A 21,457-nucleotide genomic window follows, 5' to 3' on the forward strand; every position below is an offset into this window, starting at 1 on the left:
TACATATATAATATATATGTCTAAATATATATACACATGAATACTATAATATATATTCAAGTTTTGAGAGAGAGAGTCTTTAGGGATAATAACCAGGAATTTTGATAAGAGCAATTTTCTAAAATCTAAGGGAGAACATGCTCTTTCCTCCTCTCTAAATGTCTCTTTAATGTTTAGCACTAATGGGAACTTGCAAGAGAGACTGTTGGAGAGTGCTCTCTCTTAACACCTTACTAGAGAAGCTATGAGATGTGAAGGGTAACCAGCCATCATGGGGCTGTTAGTTAACGTGTAGACAAAACACACCCAGTCGCTGATGACAAACATTAGGGCTTTAGAGATGGGGTAACCAAAAAGAATTTCCCCTAAAATGTTAATCATATGAAATGGCTTTACCTCCTTGCATTAGAAACCCAATACTAGAAATTTTTGAAATGTAAACGTAGGATAGAATGATGGGAGGTCTGTGAGGATATATGTGAGTCTAAGGAGCTCTAGTTGTAGAAACTGTGGGGAATGTTGGAATTACCTACCAACATGATATATTAACACTGTGAGCTTAGTCGTAGGTTGTTTGTTTTAAGGCATTTTATTTATTCCATAGCACCAGGTAGAGAACAAGATCATTAAATTTTAGGATAAAATAAAGCAAAACTAATACAACATTATTTTACTCTGACAACCAAGGATTTTGATTATGATTCTGAATATGCTATTTGAGAGTTTTCACTAGAACCAATAAAATATGTCTCCTGTCCTTCCTGACTACAAAAATTCTTAATGTACAGGCTGGACTACAATGAGCCATTTTAATCTAGCTTGTTGCTAAGCAAACATGTACTCTGTCTCCAGAGATTGGAGAACTAGCTTCATTTCTGAGTTCATTAACACAACTGTAAAAGAACCATCAAACTACAGATCTCAAAACTTCTCAAATATATAAAAGCCCACTAATTAAGTCTGTACAAGACTAAGAAAAGAACTTAGACCTCTGACCTTTCCGTCTCACTCCAGCTTCCAGCTTCAAACTGGGGTCTACAAGTGCATTCGTGGGGATCTGCCAATTCTCTACCGGGATTGCTTTATTCAATTTTTGTTTTGTTGACAATGGAAATGACTAATATTGCTATATTCTGGGTCACTGGGGGGTGGGAGATAATGTTATCAGGGTGTGGCACCATGAAAATTCATTGGCCAAATTTGCATTTGTGTTTCTGAATTTTTTTGTTGGTTCCATTCTACTGATCATAAGTTATTGAGACAAAACAGGTGTGTGAATGTTGAAGTAGAGGCTAAATGAGGTCAGACCAATCTGTACAAATGAGGATTTCTTAGTAGAGCAAATAGAAAAAAAGAGAGCAGTGAGCATCACAAGGGCTACGGTAGGACGGGGTTGAAGAGCTCCAGAGAACCTGTCGTGGCTGCCACTCTGTAGTCATGCCGTAAGCAGCAGCTCCATGTAGTCAATGCCACATTATGTGAAATTAATGTTCATGTGAGCTTTATTCTCTTTGTAGCCGTATTCCTATTTTTAATTTGTAAGTTTCTTTTGATGTTATAAATATATATCAGCAATAAAAATGAGGAGTTTATACCTATGTAATGTTTACAAATATTTAAGAAACCCTATAACAAGATTAATTGGGTTAGCACTGGGGGAGCTCAAGAATCACTCCTCTTTATATTGTGCAGATTTGAGCAAAAACTATTCTATTCCACTCTGAACCCCACACCTTGGTTTGAAAGATTGGAACCCCTGAGGCTCAGCTCTGATCCCCAGATTAGAATCGGCAGCATCAATGGCAAAGGCCTCTTCGTCAAAGTTGGCTCTTCCTGTGCCTTCTGTGCTGAGCACTGACTTTGTGGTTATGCCCTGTATTCCCCTGAACATGCTCAGCTGCACTTGGCTGGGTGTGCTGGTCTTTTACAATCAGGAGCGCTTTCACAGGAGTCCCCCACAGCCCTGCCTTGAGTTTAGGGAGAGAAGGCTCCCCTGCCAGTTGCAGGAGGGGGACTCCAGGAACTCAGAGCGACAGGAAGTAACAAGAGGAAGAGGGGCACCAAAGGAAAACAATCACTGAAATTCACACAAATCGTTGGAACACGCACTTGGCAAAGCGCTATTGCCTGTTCCCCAACAACGCGGTCTTCTGTGTGTGCTTTTTGGCAGCACAGAAAATGTTGAGTGTGTCATCCACGGAGATGACCTTGGACGGAGAAGCTGCAGCTGCCTGCCTGGCTCCTATAACACGGCACAGATCCCCAGCATCACGACGAGGTGGTAGAGAACATCTGTGAAACAAAGGAGGCAGCACACTCAGAAACAGCTAGGACCCAGGACTACTCAGCAGGAGCCTTAACAAAGGCGTCCACCTGGGGGTTGTCAAGTCGCTTTTCATAAATTCTACACATTTTATACAAAGTCTGCCCTGTCCATCCTTTGCGGAGGTTGGGGGTGGGGGGTGTTGCTCACTTTCATCAGTACAAAGAATCCAACAGCTACACTTGGGATATGCACCTCTGGCAGATGGGGATCTGACCTTGGATAAGACAGCGATGGTGTATTTCATTGTAGGGCTTTAGCTGTACAACTTCTTTTGCGTCTGGGATTAGAGTCTTAAAAAATCCGTTTACATGATTTCCTGTCACTGCAAGAGCAAACTCTACATCTGTGAGTTTGTGAATAAATAGAACCGTCTTACCCCAGCTCCTTGCATAGTTGCCTCCTTCTCATCATTCGGGTGAGATCGTGGGCCTGGGCTGAAATGTCTCCTCCTCTGAGAGGCTTCCCGGGCTGCTAAATCCTTCCCCCTCTTCCCTCACCCCAACACTTAGCAGGTATTAGGCAGGGCAGGGGCCTTGCCAGCCTCACTACAGTAACTATATGGTCTAGGATAGCGCCTGATTCGGTGTTATAGTCATTATGGCTAATCATTACTGATGTTTGCTGTGTGCTGGGCATTGTTTGGTGCCCTTATCTGTAACATTTAATCCAAACAACGGCCATGTGTGATAGGGCCATTACTAGCCCAATTTCATAGAGGAAACGGGGGGAATAGAAGGGTGAGGTCATTGCCCAAGGTGAGTGAGGGGCAGAGTCATAGCAGGAAGTCAAATATTTGTTAAATGAACAGGTCATTGAAAATCACTGATCTATTCTCTACAGGCAGGAAACAAGCAAAGCCATCTGGTGATGTCTTTGCTGAGACTTGGGGAGTGGGACTTGGTTCTGCTCCATCCAATTTACCCCGGCCCCTCTCTCCCTGCTCTACCTCCATCCACTCTGCCCAACTCGGGTGCGCTTTAAACAGCGGTCACCAACTGGTGGCCCTCGGACCACTGGTGGTTCGTGAGGTCTGAAAGGTTGGCGACTGCTACTTTAAAGAGTAATTTTTTTAAAACTCTTATAGGCTTTGCTGGGGCCAAAGGTAAGCTTGCTTTAACACACATATCTGCCTGTTAAAAGCTTTGCCCATGACATTTCCCAGAGGCGCCTCTTCTCCTTACCTGAGAAGCTATAGAGACTCGAGAATCCCCTGCCTGTAGTGAGTAAAGAGAGAGAATGCTGAAGGTTTAAGATCAGAGCTTTGTTTCTAAACCATAAACTTGTCTCCTCCCCTCATTAAACCACCAGGCTCCCTGGGGCCTTTAGGACAAAGTTTCTAGCGCTATTGCCTGTTCCCCAACGGCTCCCTCTCACACCGTTTTCTCCTCCGCTCTCTAAGGCAGGGGTTGGTCAACTTGCTGGAAAGGGCCAGATAGTAAACATCTCTGCTTTGTGGGCCAGGTGGTCTCTATTTTGACCGCTTGCCGCTGCGGATGAAGCATGAAAGCAGCTGGACAAGTATGGCTGGGCCCAAAAAACCTTTATAGACACTGAAATTTGAGCTCCCTATAATTCTAATGTGTCATGAAATATGAGTCTTCTGATTTTTTTTCAACCACATAAAAAGATTCTTGGCTTGCAGGCCATAAAAAAATCTAGTGGCAGCCTGGATTACTGCCCCTCCTTCCCAACCCCAGTCATAGTCCGGTAACCTTCAGAGGTCTTCCCTAAGCCCTGGACTAGGTTGAATCCCTTGTCATATACTCTATGGCCCCCTCCCCCAATGCCATTGATCATATCTCCCTTTCCTTAGCATTTAAAGTCTCTCTCCCCTCAAGATGCTAAGTTCTTCAGGACAAAGCCCATGCAGGGCTCCTCTGTTTCTGAAACCCCAGCGCTCAGGCCACCCAGACTTCTGGTTGCCCAATAAAAGTTTGTTGACTTGCACTGGATGTTCCCAGCACATTTCATTTTCTATTATTAATGTTGACGGCAGGCATGCGCTGTCTGCAAGCTCAGCATATCCTAATTCCTCGGGGGCATTGGAATTCAGGCCACAGGGTAGCTGGCTAATCTTAACTCCTTGGTTTGGCATGAGCTATCCATCCCCCAATTAAGAAGCCTCGAGTTGCAGGTGCAGGTTGTGTCTACAGGCACAACTGGTTTGGCAATTCAGTTAAAACGCTCCAACCACCTGTGCCTGTGGACGCAGCCCAGAGCGAGCAGCCACGTGGGCCACAGAGACGCTTACTGAGGAGGGAGAGCTCCACGACCAGGACGCCCCCTGTCTGGTCCCGGAGGAGGCGCTTCCGCTTGTCGCAAGTCTGAGGACCCAGGAGGAGCGCAGGTGAGAGGCGGTGGAAGGCGGTGGGTGCGGGGAGGGGTGAGAAATGAAACACAGGAGAGAAAGGCAAGAGGTTAAAACAGCCGTGGGCAAACTACGGCCTGCGGGCCGAATCCGGCCCGTTTGAAATGAATAAAACTAAAAAAAAAAAGACCGTACCCTTTTATGTAATGATGTTTACTTTGAATTTATATTAGTTCACACAAACACTCCATCCATGCTTTTGTTCCGGCCCTCCGGTCCAGTTTAAGAACCCATTGTGGCCCTCGAGTCAAAAAGTTTGCCCACCCCTGGGTTAAAAGAACAGCCACAAACTTGATGGAGTCCAAATTCCCCAGCTAACAGATACTAATTACCTTCTCTTTAAAAACAACTCAGAAAGACATCTTCAGCCCTTCTTTCACGGGAGGAAGGGAGGAACGCTTTACTGTACTGATTCTTCGAGCTGGCGTGGGAGGGATGGGCAATTTGGGGGAGAGGGTAAGAAACAAGGCTTTTCCACCCTGGCCTGTTTGGCTCAGTGGATAGAGCGTCGCCCTGTGGACAGAAGGGTCCCAGGTTCAATTCTGGTCAAGGGCACATGCCCGAGTTGCAGGTTCAATCCCCAGTAAGGGGTGTGCAGGAGGCACCAGATCAATGAGTCTCTCACATCATTGATGTTTCTATCTCTCTCTCCCCCCTCTCTCTTCTCTGAAATCAGTAAAAATATATTTAAAAAATCAAGAAAGAAAGAAAGAAAGAAAGAAAGAAAGAAAGAAAGCTTTTCCTACAGTCACTCTCAGCAGAGTGGAGAGGTGGACACTTTCAAAGTGTGTTCTGGTTCATTTTTTTAAATGTCGTGCCATTAATTATCCCTTTATCAACTGTTACAGGTGTCTTGCTCCCTTCTCTTTCTCTATTTGTGCTCATACGTGACCATTTTCTGGCCAAATGAATCAGAGAGGATGATCATATGTCTGTTGGTTATGATAGGCCAATGGGCAGCGCCCCCTTCAGAAATGCCGTGTCCTCCTCACCAAGCTTTTTAGCCCCGACAGATCTGAGAGGTAAACATTTGGTATGTAACCCTTTAGGTCTCTACACAGAGGTTCTCGCTTCAGGGTGACCCAGAAGCACCAGAAGGGCTTGGGAAAGCACAGATAAGGGGCGGGGGGCACCCAGAATTTCTGCATCAGGTGGTCTGGGGGCGGGACTGAGGATTTGCATACCTAACAGGTTCCCAGGTGATACTAAAGCTGCCCTGGTCCACACTTTAGATACAGTGGTTCTCAACCTTCTGGCCCTTTAAATACAGTTCCTCATGTTCTGACCCAACCATAAAATTATTTTCGTTGCTACTTCATAACTGTAATGTTGCTACTGTTATGAATTGTAATGTAAATATCTGATATGCAGGATGGTTTTAGGCGACCCCTGTGAAAGGGTCGTTCGACCGCCAAGGGGGTCTCGACCCACAGGTTGAGAACCGCTGCTAGAACCACTGCCCAGAAGAGCAGGGTCACGTCCAGTCGCAATGAAACTGTCTCCAAATCTGCTACACCTGTTGATTGATGCTGTTGAAACTTCTCGGTGGGGGGAGGGGCTGAGGAGGGGGAAACTATTCAGTCAAGAGCTAAAAATACCCGCCTTTTGACTTCCATCCAGAACCTATTGCTACCACTGAGATTTTACATCTCCCTTGTGCTTTTAACTTTTTCAAAGCATTTCCACGTCTGGCATCACTTTTATCTTACCTCCCCTTGGCTCTCTGAAAAGGAAAGGGTGCCCGTGACTGGTCACCACTCCATCTTTAGAGAAGAGAAAACCAGGCTCCGAGGTTAAGCGACATGTGCCAGACTGTGCAGCCTGGTGGCAGGGTGGACAGGGCCCAGCATGTCTGCCCCACACCCAGTGTCCTTTCCTCCAGAATGTCCTCAGCACTCAGCTGCCCTGGTCTGGTTACAGTTTCCCGGCTAAAAATACAGCCTCTCCAATGCCAGCCCCCTCCCCTCCCCCCAACGTTCTCGCTGTGGGGAGAGGTGGCTCACCACTGGGCAGGAGAGCTTCTCGCTGTCGCAAATGAATGTCTCACAGTGTAACCAAACCTTGGAGAGCTTGGGGATGTTCTGGAACCGGAAGGCATTGAATTGGAAGGTTGCCCTGTGATCTTTCCCGTTCTCATGCACCAGGACGGTTTCATCCGTGGGGCAGCTGAAGCACATGGGGGTGGGGCGGAGAGAGGGGGAGGGAAGAGAGAAGATGTTACCCTGTGACAGAGCAAGAGCCTCTCGGGCAGGTTCATGCAGAGCAGCACCACCCTCGGGGCTCCTCCACAGCGCGTTATCCTTCCAGAGCCCTGTGACTGCAGCATCTCACTCCTCCCCAGGACTCTGGGGTCAAGGTCAGGAGCTCTGAGATGGGTGTGGTCTTCCCCACTCTACAACCAGGCTACATCCGGTGTGGGGTGATACTTATGAGAAGTCCCCCACCTGGCAGGGCACCGCACATCTGTCCCCAGCTCCCCCCCCCCCCCCCGTGTACAGACTCCCTGCATGTGTAAAGAGAGAGACAGCGGTGCCAGGACAGCATTTCCCATGGTGCTGCCATCGCCACCTGCATCCAAGTCACACTCAACTTATGTCTCTCTGAGTGCATGATGAGGCTTTGCCGCTGGGAATCGGAATTTACCTTATGCTATTTAAATTCCCTCTCTGTTTCATTATATAATTACCTTTGTAAAAATGTGGTCATACTTTTAATATAAGAACAGAAAAAAAAAGACTGGAAGGATGCCATCTAAATGTTCACCCTGGCTGTTATGGAGTGGTGGCATTATGGACAGCCTTTGTTTTCTTCTTTGTACTGTTTATGTGTAAGTCCCAAATGTAACAGTTGCCGTCAAAGAGAAAAATAATGACACAGATGGGCACTTGTTGAAGCCACTTGTTCTCACCCGGGGGCCGTTTGGCAATGTGGTCGTCAGGACTCGGGGAAGGTGTTACTGGCATCTGGTGGGCAGAGGCCGGGGATGCTGTCCAACATTGTGCAATGCTCAGACGCCCCTCCCCCATTTCCCCTACCTCCCCCCCAACACACACAACGAAGGATGGCCCAGCCCAACAGGTCATGGTGTCAAGGCCAAGAAACCCTGGTTTAAGCAAAACACTTTTCATTTACCAAACACATCCTGATTCCCTATTCAAGTTCCAGACACTCAACCAGGTGTCGGGAGCAGTTAGTCATTCCTGGGAATGTACAGCGGGGCCCACACGAGTGTGGGGGTTCATTGTCTGCAGGTGACAGGAGCACCGGAATCTGTCCTCTGTGGAAAAGGGCTGTGGGTTCAAAAGCTTCAGACCACTGGCCAACGCTAATGCGCCCCCCGCCACCCCCAGAGCGTGTCTCTGACTCAGTCCAACTCCACATGCCCCAGAGAGCAGCCCAGCTACTCGGAGGAGCTTCATGATGTACCTTCCCACCCCTCCCACCAGAACCAGACATCAGGGGCCGAGTCAGCGACAGGACTGAAGGAATGTTAACTCTGAGAATTAGTGAGTGGAGCCAGGCTTGAACGCTGTGCCTTATATCGGGACTAGGGGTCAGAGGCCGGCCTCTGGTGGTGGTGGCCTCGGAGCAGCGAAAGAGCCGGGGACATTTTCCGAGCTGTGAAACAAGACTCTTAGAGGATCATTTGATCAACAAACCTGAGATTCTTGTACAAACTCAAGACGTGAGTTCTTAAAATAGTTCCCTGAAGCCGAAGTGCCCAAGGCATGGTATCAGCCAGTGGAAAACAATGTAAGAGTGTCAGGGGGGTGGGGAGGCGGCAAGTCATGGGCAGGACCAGAGGCCCTGGCACTGCTGCCTCTTGGCAATGGCTGTGGCACCTGCCCCTCTGGGACAGATCTCTCTGGGTGGTGGAATGCCCATAGGTAGGTTTCCACACAATCACCACGGGAGTCTCTTTCCCTACATAGGATCAAACTTCCTGACGATTCATCTACTCTAATCTTGCCAGGCACTCTTGAAAAGTGGGTTTTCCATCCTAGCTGGATAGAGCATCAACCTGCGGACTTTAGGGTCCTGGGTTCAATTCCGGTCAAGGGCACATGTCTGGGTTTCGGGCTCAATCTCCAGTGGGGGGACATGCAGGAGGCAGCCGATCAATGATTCTCTCTCATCGTTGATGTTTCTACCTCTTGCTCCCTCTCCCTTCCTTTCTGAAATCACAAAAAAAATATTTTAAAAAAGAAAAGAAAAGAAAAGTGGGTTTTCCTTCAAAAGGGCCTAGTGTGACCCCAAAGGATCTGGGCGGTTGTGGACTTCCTTGTTCTCCCCATTGGCACTGGTCTTCATGTATATCGTATGTATCCCCAACCTCAAGGGCCACTTCCACTAAGCAGGGTATGGAAATAGATCAGGGCTTCCTCCCTATGGCTGTGCTTAAATGCAGATTCCCCGGGTCCACCCAGGGACCCTCTTTTGTGGTAAGTTTACAGCGTGCCTGCATGCGTGACCGTCATACCCTCTCCCCCTGGAATTCCCGTGCACACTCGAGTGTGAGGGACGCCTGTATAGACTACTCCAACACCCAAGCATTCCTTTTCCTTTCACATTGCACATCTGTCAGGTGAGCAACGGCCCCAGAACTCTCTGCAGGTAGGCAATCCTGTGATGTAGCAATGCCCCTGTGTGGCCATTGTCTGAGAGGTTCCCCATGCCGGGTGGTAATTTCAGGTCCAGTTGGTCAATGATTTGTTTCAGAATCTCTCTGAGATTGTGCCATTATCAACAGAACCTAAGTGAATCACTCACTGACAGATGTGAAATAAGCACCCACACTAAGCTCCCATCTCTGCAGGAAGCTTTGCTGGGTTGCTCCAATGGGGGTCTACAGGCCTGTCCTATTCATACCCCCTGGGGAGATCACGCCTGAGCGTGGATTGACTGTCCTCTTACTAGTTCTGGACTTTGGGCAAGTTTCTGACCCTCAGTCTGTGCCTCAGTTTTCTCATCCATAAAGTAAAGGTTATTATACTACTTACTTAATAGGGGTTTAAAGAAATGTAAATAAATCAATATTTGCAAAGCACCGGGCTGGAGCAATGCCAGGTATGTTGTAAGTGCTTTATAGGTGCTTGTTAAATAAAAATAAAGAGTTAAAGGTCCAAAGTAGCTCGGCCTTTATTGCCTAATCATTTTTGCCCCTGACCCCAGTGTTTACTCGTGCCCTGCTGGGTTCTGGAAATAACCAGGTCGCACTGGCCTGCTTTGGTCTGGGGAGGGCTCTTCTGTGTTTACTGGAGATAACACTTGCATCTCCAGTCGAGCTCCACTTCGCCTCTGTTTTCCAAAGTTACAATTCTAAGTGTTTCTGAGCAATTGTCATCTCAAGCTTGACCTGTCATCCCTGTGCTCAAGGAGAATCCAAAGTTCCTTATCCAGAAAGCCCCATCCCCAGCATCCACCAACAAATAATTCTTCTTCTTCACAAGCACAGACTCAACAATACAAAGCCATCTTTGTCACATATTCCTCCCTTCTCTGCACAGCATATCCAATTGGATGCTAAGTTTTTATCATTCCTCCCTCCCTTGGATGATCATCCATTCACATGGCTGCACCTCGGGTCAGGTATTGTCACCTTTGGTTCAATAGGCACCACTGCACCTAACTAACCTGGCCTTTCCACCTGCCCGGTATTGTTTCTCAACCATCCTAGGTAGGACTTCCAGACTTGCCTTTCTGTTGTGCAATGCCAATACTTCAGTCCTCTACTCAAAACTGTTGAGCTCTTCGTTATCTACTGAATTAATAATAAAAACGATGATACTATTTAAATCAGCTGGATACTGAGTAGGTACTCCATCTAAGCTTTCCTCATGGATTATCTAATTTAGTCCTCATCAGGGTTCTGGTGTCACACTGATTGGATTTGAACACATGCCCCCTCCCCACATGCAAACTATTCGACATTACTTAACCCCTTTTGTGCCTCAGTTTCCTCATCTGGGAAATGGGGATGGTAGGAACAACACCTAGCTGTTGTAAGGCAAATGAGTTAATATATGTTAAAGCAATCAAAACAGTGCCTCGTATCAGAAAGCACAATATACATGTTTGCTAGTATCAGTACTCAGCCTGGAAGCAAGGAGGATGTCCCTAATGAACTTAAGAGGCTCTATCTCTTCCGCCCAAGCTATCCCAAGCCCTGGATCTGCCTGGCCCCACCTCTGCGCCCTGGGCACCAGAGAGCAGTACCTACCCCTTGTTGATCAGCTGCCACTGCAAGGGATACATGAAATCAGCCGAGGGTGTGGCCCAGCAACTGTTCAAAACCACTTTAAACCTGAAAATGAAACAAAACGCATCGCTTTGAGCCAGAGAGGTGTATGCCTCGAAACATCTGGTGATTGAAAAGTCTCTCGGCTAGTCTTTTTTCTTCTTCTTCCCTCTTCTTTGTCTTTAAACATATAAAATGGAGGAAATGTACTTACCTAATGCTCAGCCCTTTGGCTTCTACTCCTGCAAACAGGTCTGAACCGATTTCGGATGTCTCCAGGACAAAAGGGGCTTCTTTCTTAATGGAGAACTTGGCATTCTTTGGAAGGAAATTGACACTGGGCATTATGACCTCTCAGACTGGGTTGGGCAGGAGCAGATGAATTGGGATGGGGTGAGGGTGGGGATCAACCCAAAGGGCACAGGCACATGAGACCACAGTGAGAAACTCCCAGAACCAGAAAAGCTCTACCTCCTAGGAAGCCGGTGCCCCTTAGAAGGGATGAGGACATCACATGTCTGGATTTGCTGGTCACAGTGAGACACTCACTGCATGTCTCACCTATGCCAAAGAGGAACAAGACAAGAATCCTGGGCTAATCCTGGCTCCCACCACTAACCTGGGCCTCAATCTTTCCATCTTCAAAATAGGAATAACCTTTGCCTTCTCCTACCTTGCAGAAATCTTTTTATGATGGTGACTTTGTTTAATAGAAGCATAAAGCTTAAACCAGGATACTAGTTAAAATATTGAGGTGAGTGGACTTGGAGCTTTGCAGAACTGCAATAGGTAAACAGTGGCAGCAAGGATATCTAGTTAAAATGGACTTTAACCCCCGCCATGGTTCAAGTTCAGGGGATTTGCTGAGAGGCCTCAGAATCATCTTCTAGCAATTCTTACATTATTTTACTGATTGCAAGTCTTGCCAGGGCTCCTAGACTCAAGTCACCTAGAAATCAGATGTTTTCTTCCCATATGTCAGTCCCTTCCACCATTGAAATGGTTGCAATAATTAAACAAGAAAGTTCTTAATCACAGGTGATTTACTAGCTTAATAAGTGCATTGAAGTGACAGATTAACAGTGGTGTTTAATGTTTTTTGTTATTTTCTGAGATTTGTCATATTTCAAGAGACTATTTCCAAACGTGGGAACTTACCTGGGGACCACACAGTAGTCCCCAACCAACTCAGAGCTGCTCCTCCCGGCTCCATCTCCTAGGGTTCTGCCAGCAGAATATTAAAATAGTGGAATAATGCCTCTACTCCCAGAGGAACCTGCCTGATTTTGTTTCAGATCTACACTGTTGATTCCATTTCTGAAGCAAAACACTTTTAATGGTCAGTTTCTTCACTGTTCAGCACAGTACCCCCCTGCTTTCTTTATAACATGAAAATTAGGGACCTATTTCCAGATAGCTTCCCCTATAATACCTTTAGAGTTTGTTTTGGCATCCCAGGAAACAGACACACCACATAAACTACTCATTCAGTGCACAGGACGGAAGAGCAGCTTGAAAAATCATGCCACCCAGGCCCTTCACCTGACTAAAAGATTAAGTCACCACTAGTGAGGATGGGCACATCTAGATTGACAGCAGCTCACGCGGGCAAATTCTGGGGGTTGCTTTTGCTCACAAGCTCAATGTGAGATAGCAGAGAAGGAAAACTACCCCATGCTAAAATTGTCCTAGAACATGTTCCTAGAATTTTCCAGAATCTAGAAGATCACCTCTGACTCGCTGTGCCTTGCATTGGTCTGATAAATTCAAGAACGAAACATTTCAGTTCTGGGCTCTGCTTTTCGACAGGGGCATTGACCAAGTGGCCCATCCAGAGAGTGACTAGGATGATGAATGGGCCAACAGTGGGAAGATGGTTAGTTTGCGAAAGACAAGCTCGAGATAGTTGAAGGACTATCAGCAACATCATTACATGGCATGATTCCAGAAGACAGAACCAAGACCAATGGGCCAGATCACACACTGATCTGAAACAGAAAGGCCCGACTTGCCATTCTCCTTGGAAGAGATAGGGAGCACACCTCTCAGCAATCTTGAGAAGGGTTTTGGACTTTGCGTGGAAAGTCAAGGTTGATCACCTCTGAGGTTTGTTCTGACTCTGGAAGTCTGTAATTTTGGCCTCTTGCTTGTATTTGTTTCATCCCAAGCTTTTTCATTCATCTCTATCTAAGAGGAGTGGTCAGTACTATTTCGATTGAATGCGTCACCCTAATCCCACACTGATATGGATGTTCAACCCTATAAAGGTAACAATGCTTGTTCTAGAAGCTCTCAGAGTTTCCACTTTAAATGGAGTCAAAGACTAAAATCATAAGCATGGTTACTTTCATGGGCACTTACCTTGTGCTGAGCAGTCTGGTAAGTGCTTCATAATGACGTATTTAATTTAATCCTCACAACAAACCCATGGGGTAAATACTATTATTATCCCTATTTGACAAATACATTGGTAGAAGCCCAGAGAGGTTAACTAACTTGCTCAAGATCACACAGTTAGGAATGGTAGAACCAGGCTTTCAAACCAATGGTGTGACACCAAAGCCTATTTCTTGACCACAGCGCTAGGCTACTTCTGTAAGCTGACGACCTTCCTTTAATTTGGATTGGGAGTCAAAACAAGTTTTTGCCAAGAATACCAACCATGTGCCATTGGTAGAAGTGGGTGGGAGGGGTAGGGAGAGAAGAGAGGAAGAATTGCGAGGAGAACCGGTGTTTTTGGAGCCCAGCATTTGGAGTTCTCAGGATCCTAAGCAATTAGCAGAGCACTGATTCTATTGTGCAATCTGGGGCACCGCTCTGTCACTGGTAATTTGATGGAAATATATTCAGGGAGCAGCTGTTTCTTCAGAAACACACAAGAATGCTCTCAAAGTGGAAAAAGGGAGGAGAAGAAAAATACCAACTGTGTGGTTCAGGCATAGGAAACAGCCCACAGTGGGACTATTAATCAGCATGAAAAAAATCTGTTGTAACAACAGAGCCCCCTCTTTGCAGAGCCTGTTTGTCCTGTAAAGGTTGTGGTGGGCCCCAGAGGAGACCATAGCCTCATTTCTAGAACAGTTCAAGGAGGCTTCCTGTGAAGTCTGCCTATCAGCCCAGAGGATGGCCTGGGTGACGCTAAGGATATGCCTCTTACTTTTTTTTCTTCTTTTAAAAAAGAATAGACTGCTTCCAGTTCTAAATTTCGATATTTATGTCTGAAACTTAGCCCAACATGACTGATGGTGGGTGATAATTTTCGACAATCCTGGTGCCTCTCCATTTCCCACTGTTGTAAAATCTTCATAGGCTGATATCTATAATTTTATCTGGTTAAAATAACAATCACGTATTTCTGGACAGGGACGCGGTGGCAAAGACAGCCTGTCATTAGAACATCCCCCTGAGACTCTTGTCAATGTGTGAAGCTTATTTTTCTCTCTAAACAAACTTCATCAGTTATTGCAGTGGTTTGGGTATCCTTTCATCACCCTGGCTCTCATCACTGCATTTACCTTCCTGATCACAGGTCCAGGGGGTTATATGAGGTTAATGGGGTTCTTTTTATTCAGGACTTAACCACTAGTCTGTGTGGCCAGGGACAGAGCTAGGTTTTCTGGGACCTTGAAGCTTACTTAATTTGGAGCGCCCTCTTTAATTAAAAGGATCAAAAATTTCAATACAAAAATTAGACGCAAGGCCTTGAAAGGGGTCTTTGCAAGTGAGGGGTGGTAAAACTTCAGCTTCATTCCCTTCGTAGTCAGTCTGCCTCAAAGAGCAGGGTTAGGAGATCTGGGTCCCAGACTGGGCACTGCTCTGAACTACTTCTGGGATCTGGGGCAGGTCACTTCCTCCTTCTGGGCTTCAGATCCTCATCTATAAAATGGACCAGGTTATATTAGGGTCTCTTCTAGCTCTCCCCTTCTGAGTTCAGCAGGGTTAATAGCTCCCAGGGAGTCAATAAAGCAAGTTCAAAGAGTTCAAGGTCAGGGGGGTTCTAGGTAATATAGTTGTTTTCTTTGTGAAATGAATGGGTTGAGCATGATGGCCTCTAAGGATATCTTCTAGTTCTTTATAAAGATCTCTATTTCTGCTTGTGTCTTCCTCTAGCCCACTGGGCTAGTGTCACTGTAGATCTGCCTCCTCCCTGAAAGCTGCAGGTTTAAAAAAACAAAGCACCCCTTCGTAACAGAAGTGCAGCTGGACTAGTGGCCATTGTGTTTTTAGTTTCTCTGGAGCACTTAATTCCAGAGAGACCAAACTGTGCCTCTAGCTTCAATGTCAACATAGGCAGCCTGCCCAACTTAGTCCATGAGGAAGCCCATGGACTGAAGGGCTTTGAGGCCTAAGAACTAGGCAGCAGGGGCCAATCCCACCTCTCTCCTTAGCCATGGCCCAGGCAAGAAGCTCACTACTCTGTGCAAAGGTTTTAACACAAGCTAGATCCTAAATATAAATCTCTAGAGTGGGCTGCAGTGGAACTAAACTTGATTAAGAGTTAGACATTGGCTGTTTTGCTGTCTCTTGACCCTTGGCAACTCACAGGATTTCCTTTGCCTCAATTTTCTTATCTATGAAATGGGAAGGCTGACTGACCTCTTTTCTCTGTAGTACCTCTCAGCTCTTCCATCCAGTCTAGGAATCTGCCTTCCTGCTGCATGTAGTTTTTAAAGAGGTTTAAAGCTAGACCAAAGCTTACATCTCAGCTTGAATGTAAGAATGGAGTTCTGCATAGAGCTTAGGGAAGAGTGAATCCCAAGGAAGGATCCCATCCTCTCCTCGAGAGGCCACAGGGCAGTCATGGGAACCTGGAGACCACTTACAGTGTAGAAGTTGAGAGACAATTGGCTTTCAAATGTGCCCATGCTCCCGTTCTTCACGTGAACAGTGGCCACTCTGAAAAGGGGAGAGAATTTTGCATAAGGACTGAAACATGCCTGATTGACAAGGACTGCAGAGCACACGCAAGGCAGCCAGCCCCCCACTCTCTGAGAAACTTACCTCTGGTCAAAGGCAGCCTGGTTCACCAAGTAGGTGGAGTGGTAGGTGCAGGAGAAGGAGTAGTTCACGGGCTGGTTCTTCACGATCACCGTGCTGTCATTGGAAACAATGTGGCTGTAGAAGTGGTAGATGGGGGGCTTGTACTGGAGGAAGGAAGAAGGCAGTTAAGGTGGACCTGTACCCCCATGAGGAGAAGGAGGATTCTGAGAAAAGTGATTGAAGTTGGCTCAGAAAAATACCCCATGGGCAGACATGAATATCTGCCATTGAGAGCAGCACCCATTCTTTTTGTCTGGGTGGGTTGATCATATTTATAAAGAGTTCTTGAGCCTGTTCAACTACGATTGTTTAAAATAATTTACGTGGAATGCTGTATGCTGAATGTTGTATCCACCCCAACTAGTGACTTTATTGGGAGGTCGCAGATTTCTCCTCTGTCATAAAGGATATGCAAGAGGTTGTCTATGGTTCCTTTAAATTCTGATGACCTTTCCTGGGTAGTTCACAAGAGCTCATTATAAATTGTGTTGTAGTTTGGTTACTCCTTTACAATGCCCTTTACCACCAGTTCAAAGCCTGGGGCAGAGGAAGAGTGGCAGCTTTTGAGCACAGGCTCAGAACTCAAAGCAAAGTAGAGGTGGGAAATGTATGTTGTTCTATTCACAGAAGGTGGCCTAGCTGGCTCTGGCAACCAATTAAGAGAATAAAATTCAAATCCAAAGTGTCACCTAAACTAGGCAGAAGAGAAGAATTTAAATGACATTGACATCCCAGGAAATGAGATGAACTCTTAAAAGGAAATGGGTGAATTCTAAATCTTTCTAAAAATGGACAGCAGACATCTTATTCTTGGGCACAGCTCTCATCTTAGTGACTCATTGTGTGGCCTGAACTTACCTCGGACTGAGTTCCACAATAGGACTTGTTTTTAGGTGACAAATCTGGGATTACAAATTGGTAGTATCCTCCTTCATGGACCCCATTGTAACACAGCCCGCCCAGGGCCAGCTGATGTACTTCCCATCCATAGGGACACTCAGGGATTTTGGTGATGATGGTTTTTGGGTAACAGAACACAAGAATGACATCTAGAAAGAGGATACATATGGTTGGAAATCAGATATGGTGATCATAGTGATCTACATAAGTATCAGTGGGTACTAGCGATACCCGAACATGCAAAAACAATGGTTAAAAACATTTCCCCTGTTATTCTTCATGGGCTGTGACAAAAGTTGTCCCAAACCTCAGTTATTCAAGTTCCAGTTTTATAGTTTTTGCTACATCTGTGTGATATCTGCATGATACTTAATATGTGTTCAAAATTCCCCCACTTTTAAACTTTAATTTATTTCAAGGAATGTATCTGTGAAATAAGATTGGATTGATTGGATATATATATCTATGGTGTCCCCCCAAAATGTACACACACTTTGAATTATTAATTCCAATGGGTTAAATCTGAAAAGAAAGAATCTTCAATTGACCTATCAGAAAACAAGTGCGTATACATTTTTTGGGACACCCTGTATATATATTTTAAATCCCATGAAAATAAGCACATAACTTAAAATAAAAAATGTCCATTCATTTAAAAAAATGTCCATTCATATGAAACGATAATCCAAGGCACAGGATAGAAATTCAAAGCAAGTGGAAAATATTTTAAAAAGTGGAGATTTTATCTCTATCTATCCATCTATTCTCTGATTTTTAGAAAGTCTAATTTTATCTAGTACATTTTTTTTACTTCTTATGGGAAAATTCTGATTGGCACTTGTGGGGGTGGGGGGTGGGGCTTAAGTGCTTCTACTTGGCTATATGCAGAGCTCTGAGCTTTGCAAAGGGAGGTTTCAGGGCATCTCCAGGAAGAGGCCTAGCGCCAGGGCGTACCTGCTTTATTCGGAGTGCAGGACTTCGCAGAGGCTTCCACAAAGACGGCCAACAGGACGAAGGCCCTCATCATCATTGCTTCTCAGAACCTGGTCTTGGCCAGGTGGCCAAACCAAGCTGGCCAGTTGTTCACGGTCCTGCCAGGGCCCGAGCCTCGATCATTCTAGGTCAGAAACAGGAGCGAGAAATTAAAAGGAAGGGTGAGAACAAAGCAGCGCACACAGTCTTCGCGGGGATTTCCAAGGGAGATCCGGAATGCCGTCCGCCTCCTCTTTCTAATGGTTCCTGGTCTGCACTGAGAGGCAAAAAGTGGGGCTCATACCACAGGGAGCGTCAATAACACATGGAGTTGCTCATGTTCCCGACTGTTTCATTCTCTCCGGACTGTGGATGCTGCCTCCCAGATGCCGCCCAATTCTCCGGCCCCGGTCCTAGCTCGACTTTATACAGGCTGAGGGTGTAAAAGAAACCGGCTCCAGATAAACCACAATGAACACGCATTATCCACTGCGGGGGGAATAAAGGGGACCTTGCACAATAATCCGATGGGAAGCTCAGTTACGGCCACTTGAGTCTAATTTCTTTTACTTCAGAGGGTTGAAAAACTTTTTTTTTTTTAACCACTTCCACCATGATTGTAATAAACAAATTTTTCCCCCTTGTACAAAAAAATAACATTGGAGGCAACCTAATTTCTACACAGTTTTAGGTGACAATTTTCATTCTTTACATCTTGCTTTCTTTCTTTTTTTATAGGTAAACTCTCTAAACTTTGAACTTGAAAGGACTCAAGTTCAAGCAGTGTTAAACCTGACAAACAAAAAGCAGGCTGTTTGTGCAAATGCAAATGGTACAGTTTTTTTTTCTATAATGTCTTTTAATAAGCTCTGACCTTGTACAGTTTCATCCTGAAGTTCCCCTAGATCAGTGGTTCTCAACCTTCTGGCCCTTTAAATACATTTCCTCATGTTGTGACCCAACCATAAAATTATTTTCATTGCTACTTCATAACTGTAATGTTGCTACTGTTATGAATCGTAATGTAAATATCTGATATGCAGGATGGTCTTAGGCGACCCCTGTGAAAGGGTCTTTCGACTGCCAAAGGTGTCGCGACCCACAGGTTGAGAACCGCTGCCCTAGATCTTCATCCTGAAATGTAACTTTTGGTTGTAGATCTCTAGACTTCTCAAGTTATGTTAGATTCCCAGAGCAATGACACAGAAGGAACTTCGAAAGGCAATCTTATGATCAATCCTTAGTCACCAAACAAGGTCCCACCGAAAAACAACAGATAAAATGCTGCTTCTGGGAGATTTCCAAATATGTCACCTGGAGAACTTTAGCACCCAGAAATTTAAAAATGAAAAATCAGGGTTTTATTTTTAGAGGAAACAGCCCGTTTTATCAATCAACTGAGAGCACATTTTACAGAAGCCACTACATTAAGCCTTTTGAGAGAAAGATGTAAAAAGTGAAGAGCCCTGGCCGATATAGCTCAGTTGGTTGGGCATCATCCCATGCACCAAAAGGTTGCTGGTTCGATTCCCTGACTCGGCATGTGCCCCATTTGCAGGCTCTGTCCTGGTGCAGGAGGCGGCCAATGTATATATTACTCTCACATCGATGTTTCTTTTTCTCTCTTCCTCTCAATAAAAAAAACCAATTAAAAAGCTTTTTTTAAAAAGTATAGAAAAATACCCTGCTTTGCAGACCTTTATACTGTAGCTGAGAATGAAAATTATCTGTACACCATGATTTAGTTAGAAGACTGGGCTAAGTCATTGTTTTGCTACTTATCTTTCCTTTATTTTAAGATACACATCCTTCCCTCCAAGCCAACATAATTTAATGTCTCAGAAATATTGGGATGTGTCTTATAAGTAATATGCATACAAATGAGATAGAGTTTTCATATTTCCTCAAAACCTATGGTTAAATTGATGGTATGTCTTACCATGATGGTGTGTAAAGATTGAGGAAATGGCCACATGACAAGCTAGTAAAAATTTCTGTGACTCAGTTTCCTTCTCTGTAAGTGGAGGCTGTAACCCGGGGCTCACCTGACAGGGTGAGAGAGCAATAATGAGAGGCTCCTGTAAACTGTAAAGTACTAGATAAATAAATAGTTTACATGAAGACAACTAATAATTTCTGGCAACATGTATATTCATTCCTGAGTTGTTTTTCTCTTCCTCAAAGAAAAGTGCCACAAAATGTCCATTGTAGATTTATGTAATATGAGTTATATCTATAGTGTATAACACACACACAATTACTATATTTTATGGATAATAGTCTGTAGAGAAGGAAGGAACATATTAATTTATCTGTTACCTAGGATCAAATTTATTCTGGAAATATCATAAATTTACACTGATGTCTATAGTTCATTAGGGGCATTGCTCCCTGAGCAAAAAAGTATGTGTGAATTCTCCAAGTTTCTCTCTTCCAGGGCTTAGCACTATCTCTGAGCTTCTTCCTCCCTCCATTAAAAACAACAACAACACACACAAGATATTTATTGAGCCTCTATAGTATACCAGGCACTGGGCTAGGTTCTGGAAAGACGCAGGCAAGTCAGTGGACCTAGGAACTGGGTGGGTGGGGGTGGGGAATGCACAGAGTGATGGAAGTCTGTGCTGAGAACATGGGATGGAGAGGCAGGAACAAGGAAGAATCAACATGATTGACAGAAGAAGTAACCAGTAAGCCAAGGCACAGCAGCCTACACAGCCTAGTTGCATAGGAATGCCCCTCTGATTCGACATGAATGATTATTTATCACCAATAATTTAGTGTTGCTCTTCTGTGTATGTCGGGATACATGTTTCTATTTCAAGAAGATTCTTTTCACACATCTTCACTATGTCCTTCTTTCCAGCCAGCCTTGGCCCAGGCAGGTCAACAGGACGGTCTTATCTCTGACCTAGAAGGGCAGAATTCACTCATGGAAGGGGTTGCAGTGAAAATAAAGGTGTTTCCTGTCTCCCAGTGGAAATGTCTGATGGGCTCCTGCAAGATGCCTTGAGGCAGTTTAGGGTCAGACTGAGCAGATAGCCCTGTAGTTGACTTGGGATCAAAAGCCCAGCTCTACCACTTCCTAGCTGTGTGTTTTTGGGCAAGTTACTAAGCTTCTCTGAGATTTAATTTTTCCCTTTCCTAAAAGGATACAATATTATCTATAACATTGTATTACTCAGAATATTAAATATGCAGGGGATATGTTCCTGCATCCTCAGTGAATGCCCAAAACCATGGTTAGTACTGAACAATGTACAGTATATACTATGTTTTTTCCCCTTCATCTTTTCATACCTTTCCATTTAAAGGAAGCACATTACAGCATCTCTTTAGCATATCCAAATTGCCAGCATCACTATGCCTGCACTTTAGGGCCATTATTAAGTAGAATAAGGGTGACTTGAACACAAGCACTGCAATATGAGGACAGTCAATCCAATAACCTAGATGGCTACTAAGTGACTAATGGGCGGGGAGTGTATACAGTGTGGATACGCTGGACAAAGGGATGATTCATGTCAATGGTGGGATGGAGTGGGATGGCATGAGATCCCATCATGCTACTTAGAATGGTGTGAAATTTAAAATTTATGGATTGTTTCTGGAA

At 45.1% G+C, this 21,457-nt stretch overlaps 1 protein-coding gene across 1 annotated transcript; it reads right to left on the reverse strand.

The window, feature by feature from the left end:
• Positions 1 to 454: 454 nt before the first annotated feature.
• On the reverse strand, positions 455 to 18,283 carry TECTB (tectorin beta). Its single transcript, XM_005874533.2, has 11 exons — positions 18,149 to 18,283; positions 17,827 to 17,989; positions 16,831 to 17,021; positions 15,934 to 16,076; positions 15,756 to 15,828; positions 11,147 to 11,250; positions 10,915 to 10,998; positions 6,698 to 6,860; positions 4,578 to 4,650; positions 3,508 to 3,540; positions 455 to 2,292 (listed from the first exon to the last, which is right to left on the reverse strand). Exons 2-11 carry the CDS (start codon positions 17,900 to 17,902, stop codon positions 2,243 to 2,245), a joined length of 990 nt encoding a protein of 329 aa, XP_005874595.1. The 5' UTR covers positions 17,903 to 17,989; positions 18,149 to 18,283; the 3' UTR covers positions 455 to 2,242.
• Positions 18,284 to 21,457: the final 3,174 nt, after the last annotated feature.

This window comes from Myotis brandtii, unplaced genomic scaffold, assembly GCF_000412655.1.
Source record: "Myotis brandtii unplaced genomic scaffold, ASM41265v1 scaffold441, whole genome shotgun sequence".
Taxonomy (NCBI): Eukaryota; Metazoa; Chordata; class Mammalia; order Chiroptera; family Vespertilionidae; genus Myotis; species Myotis brandtii.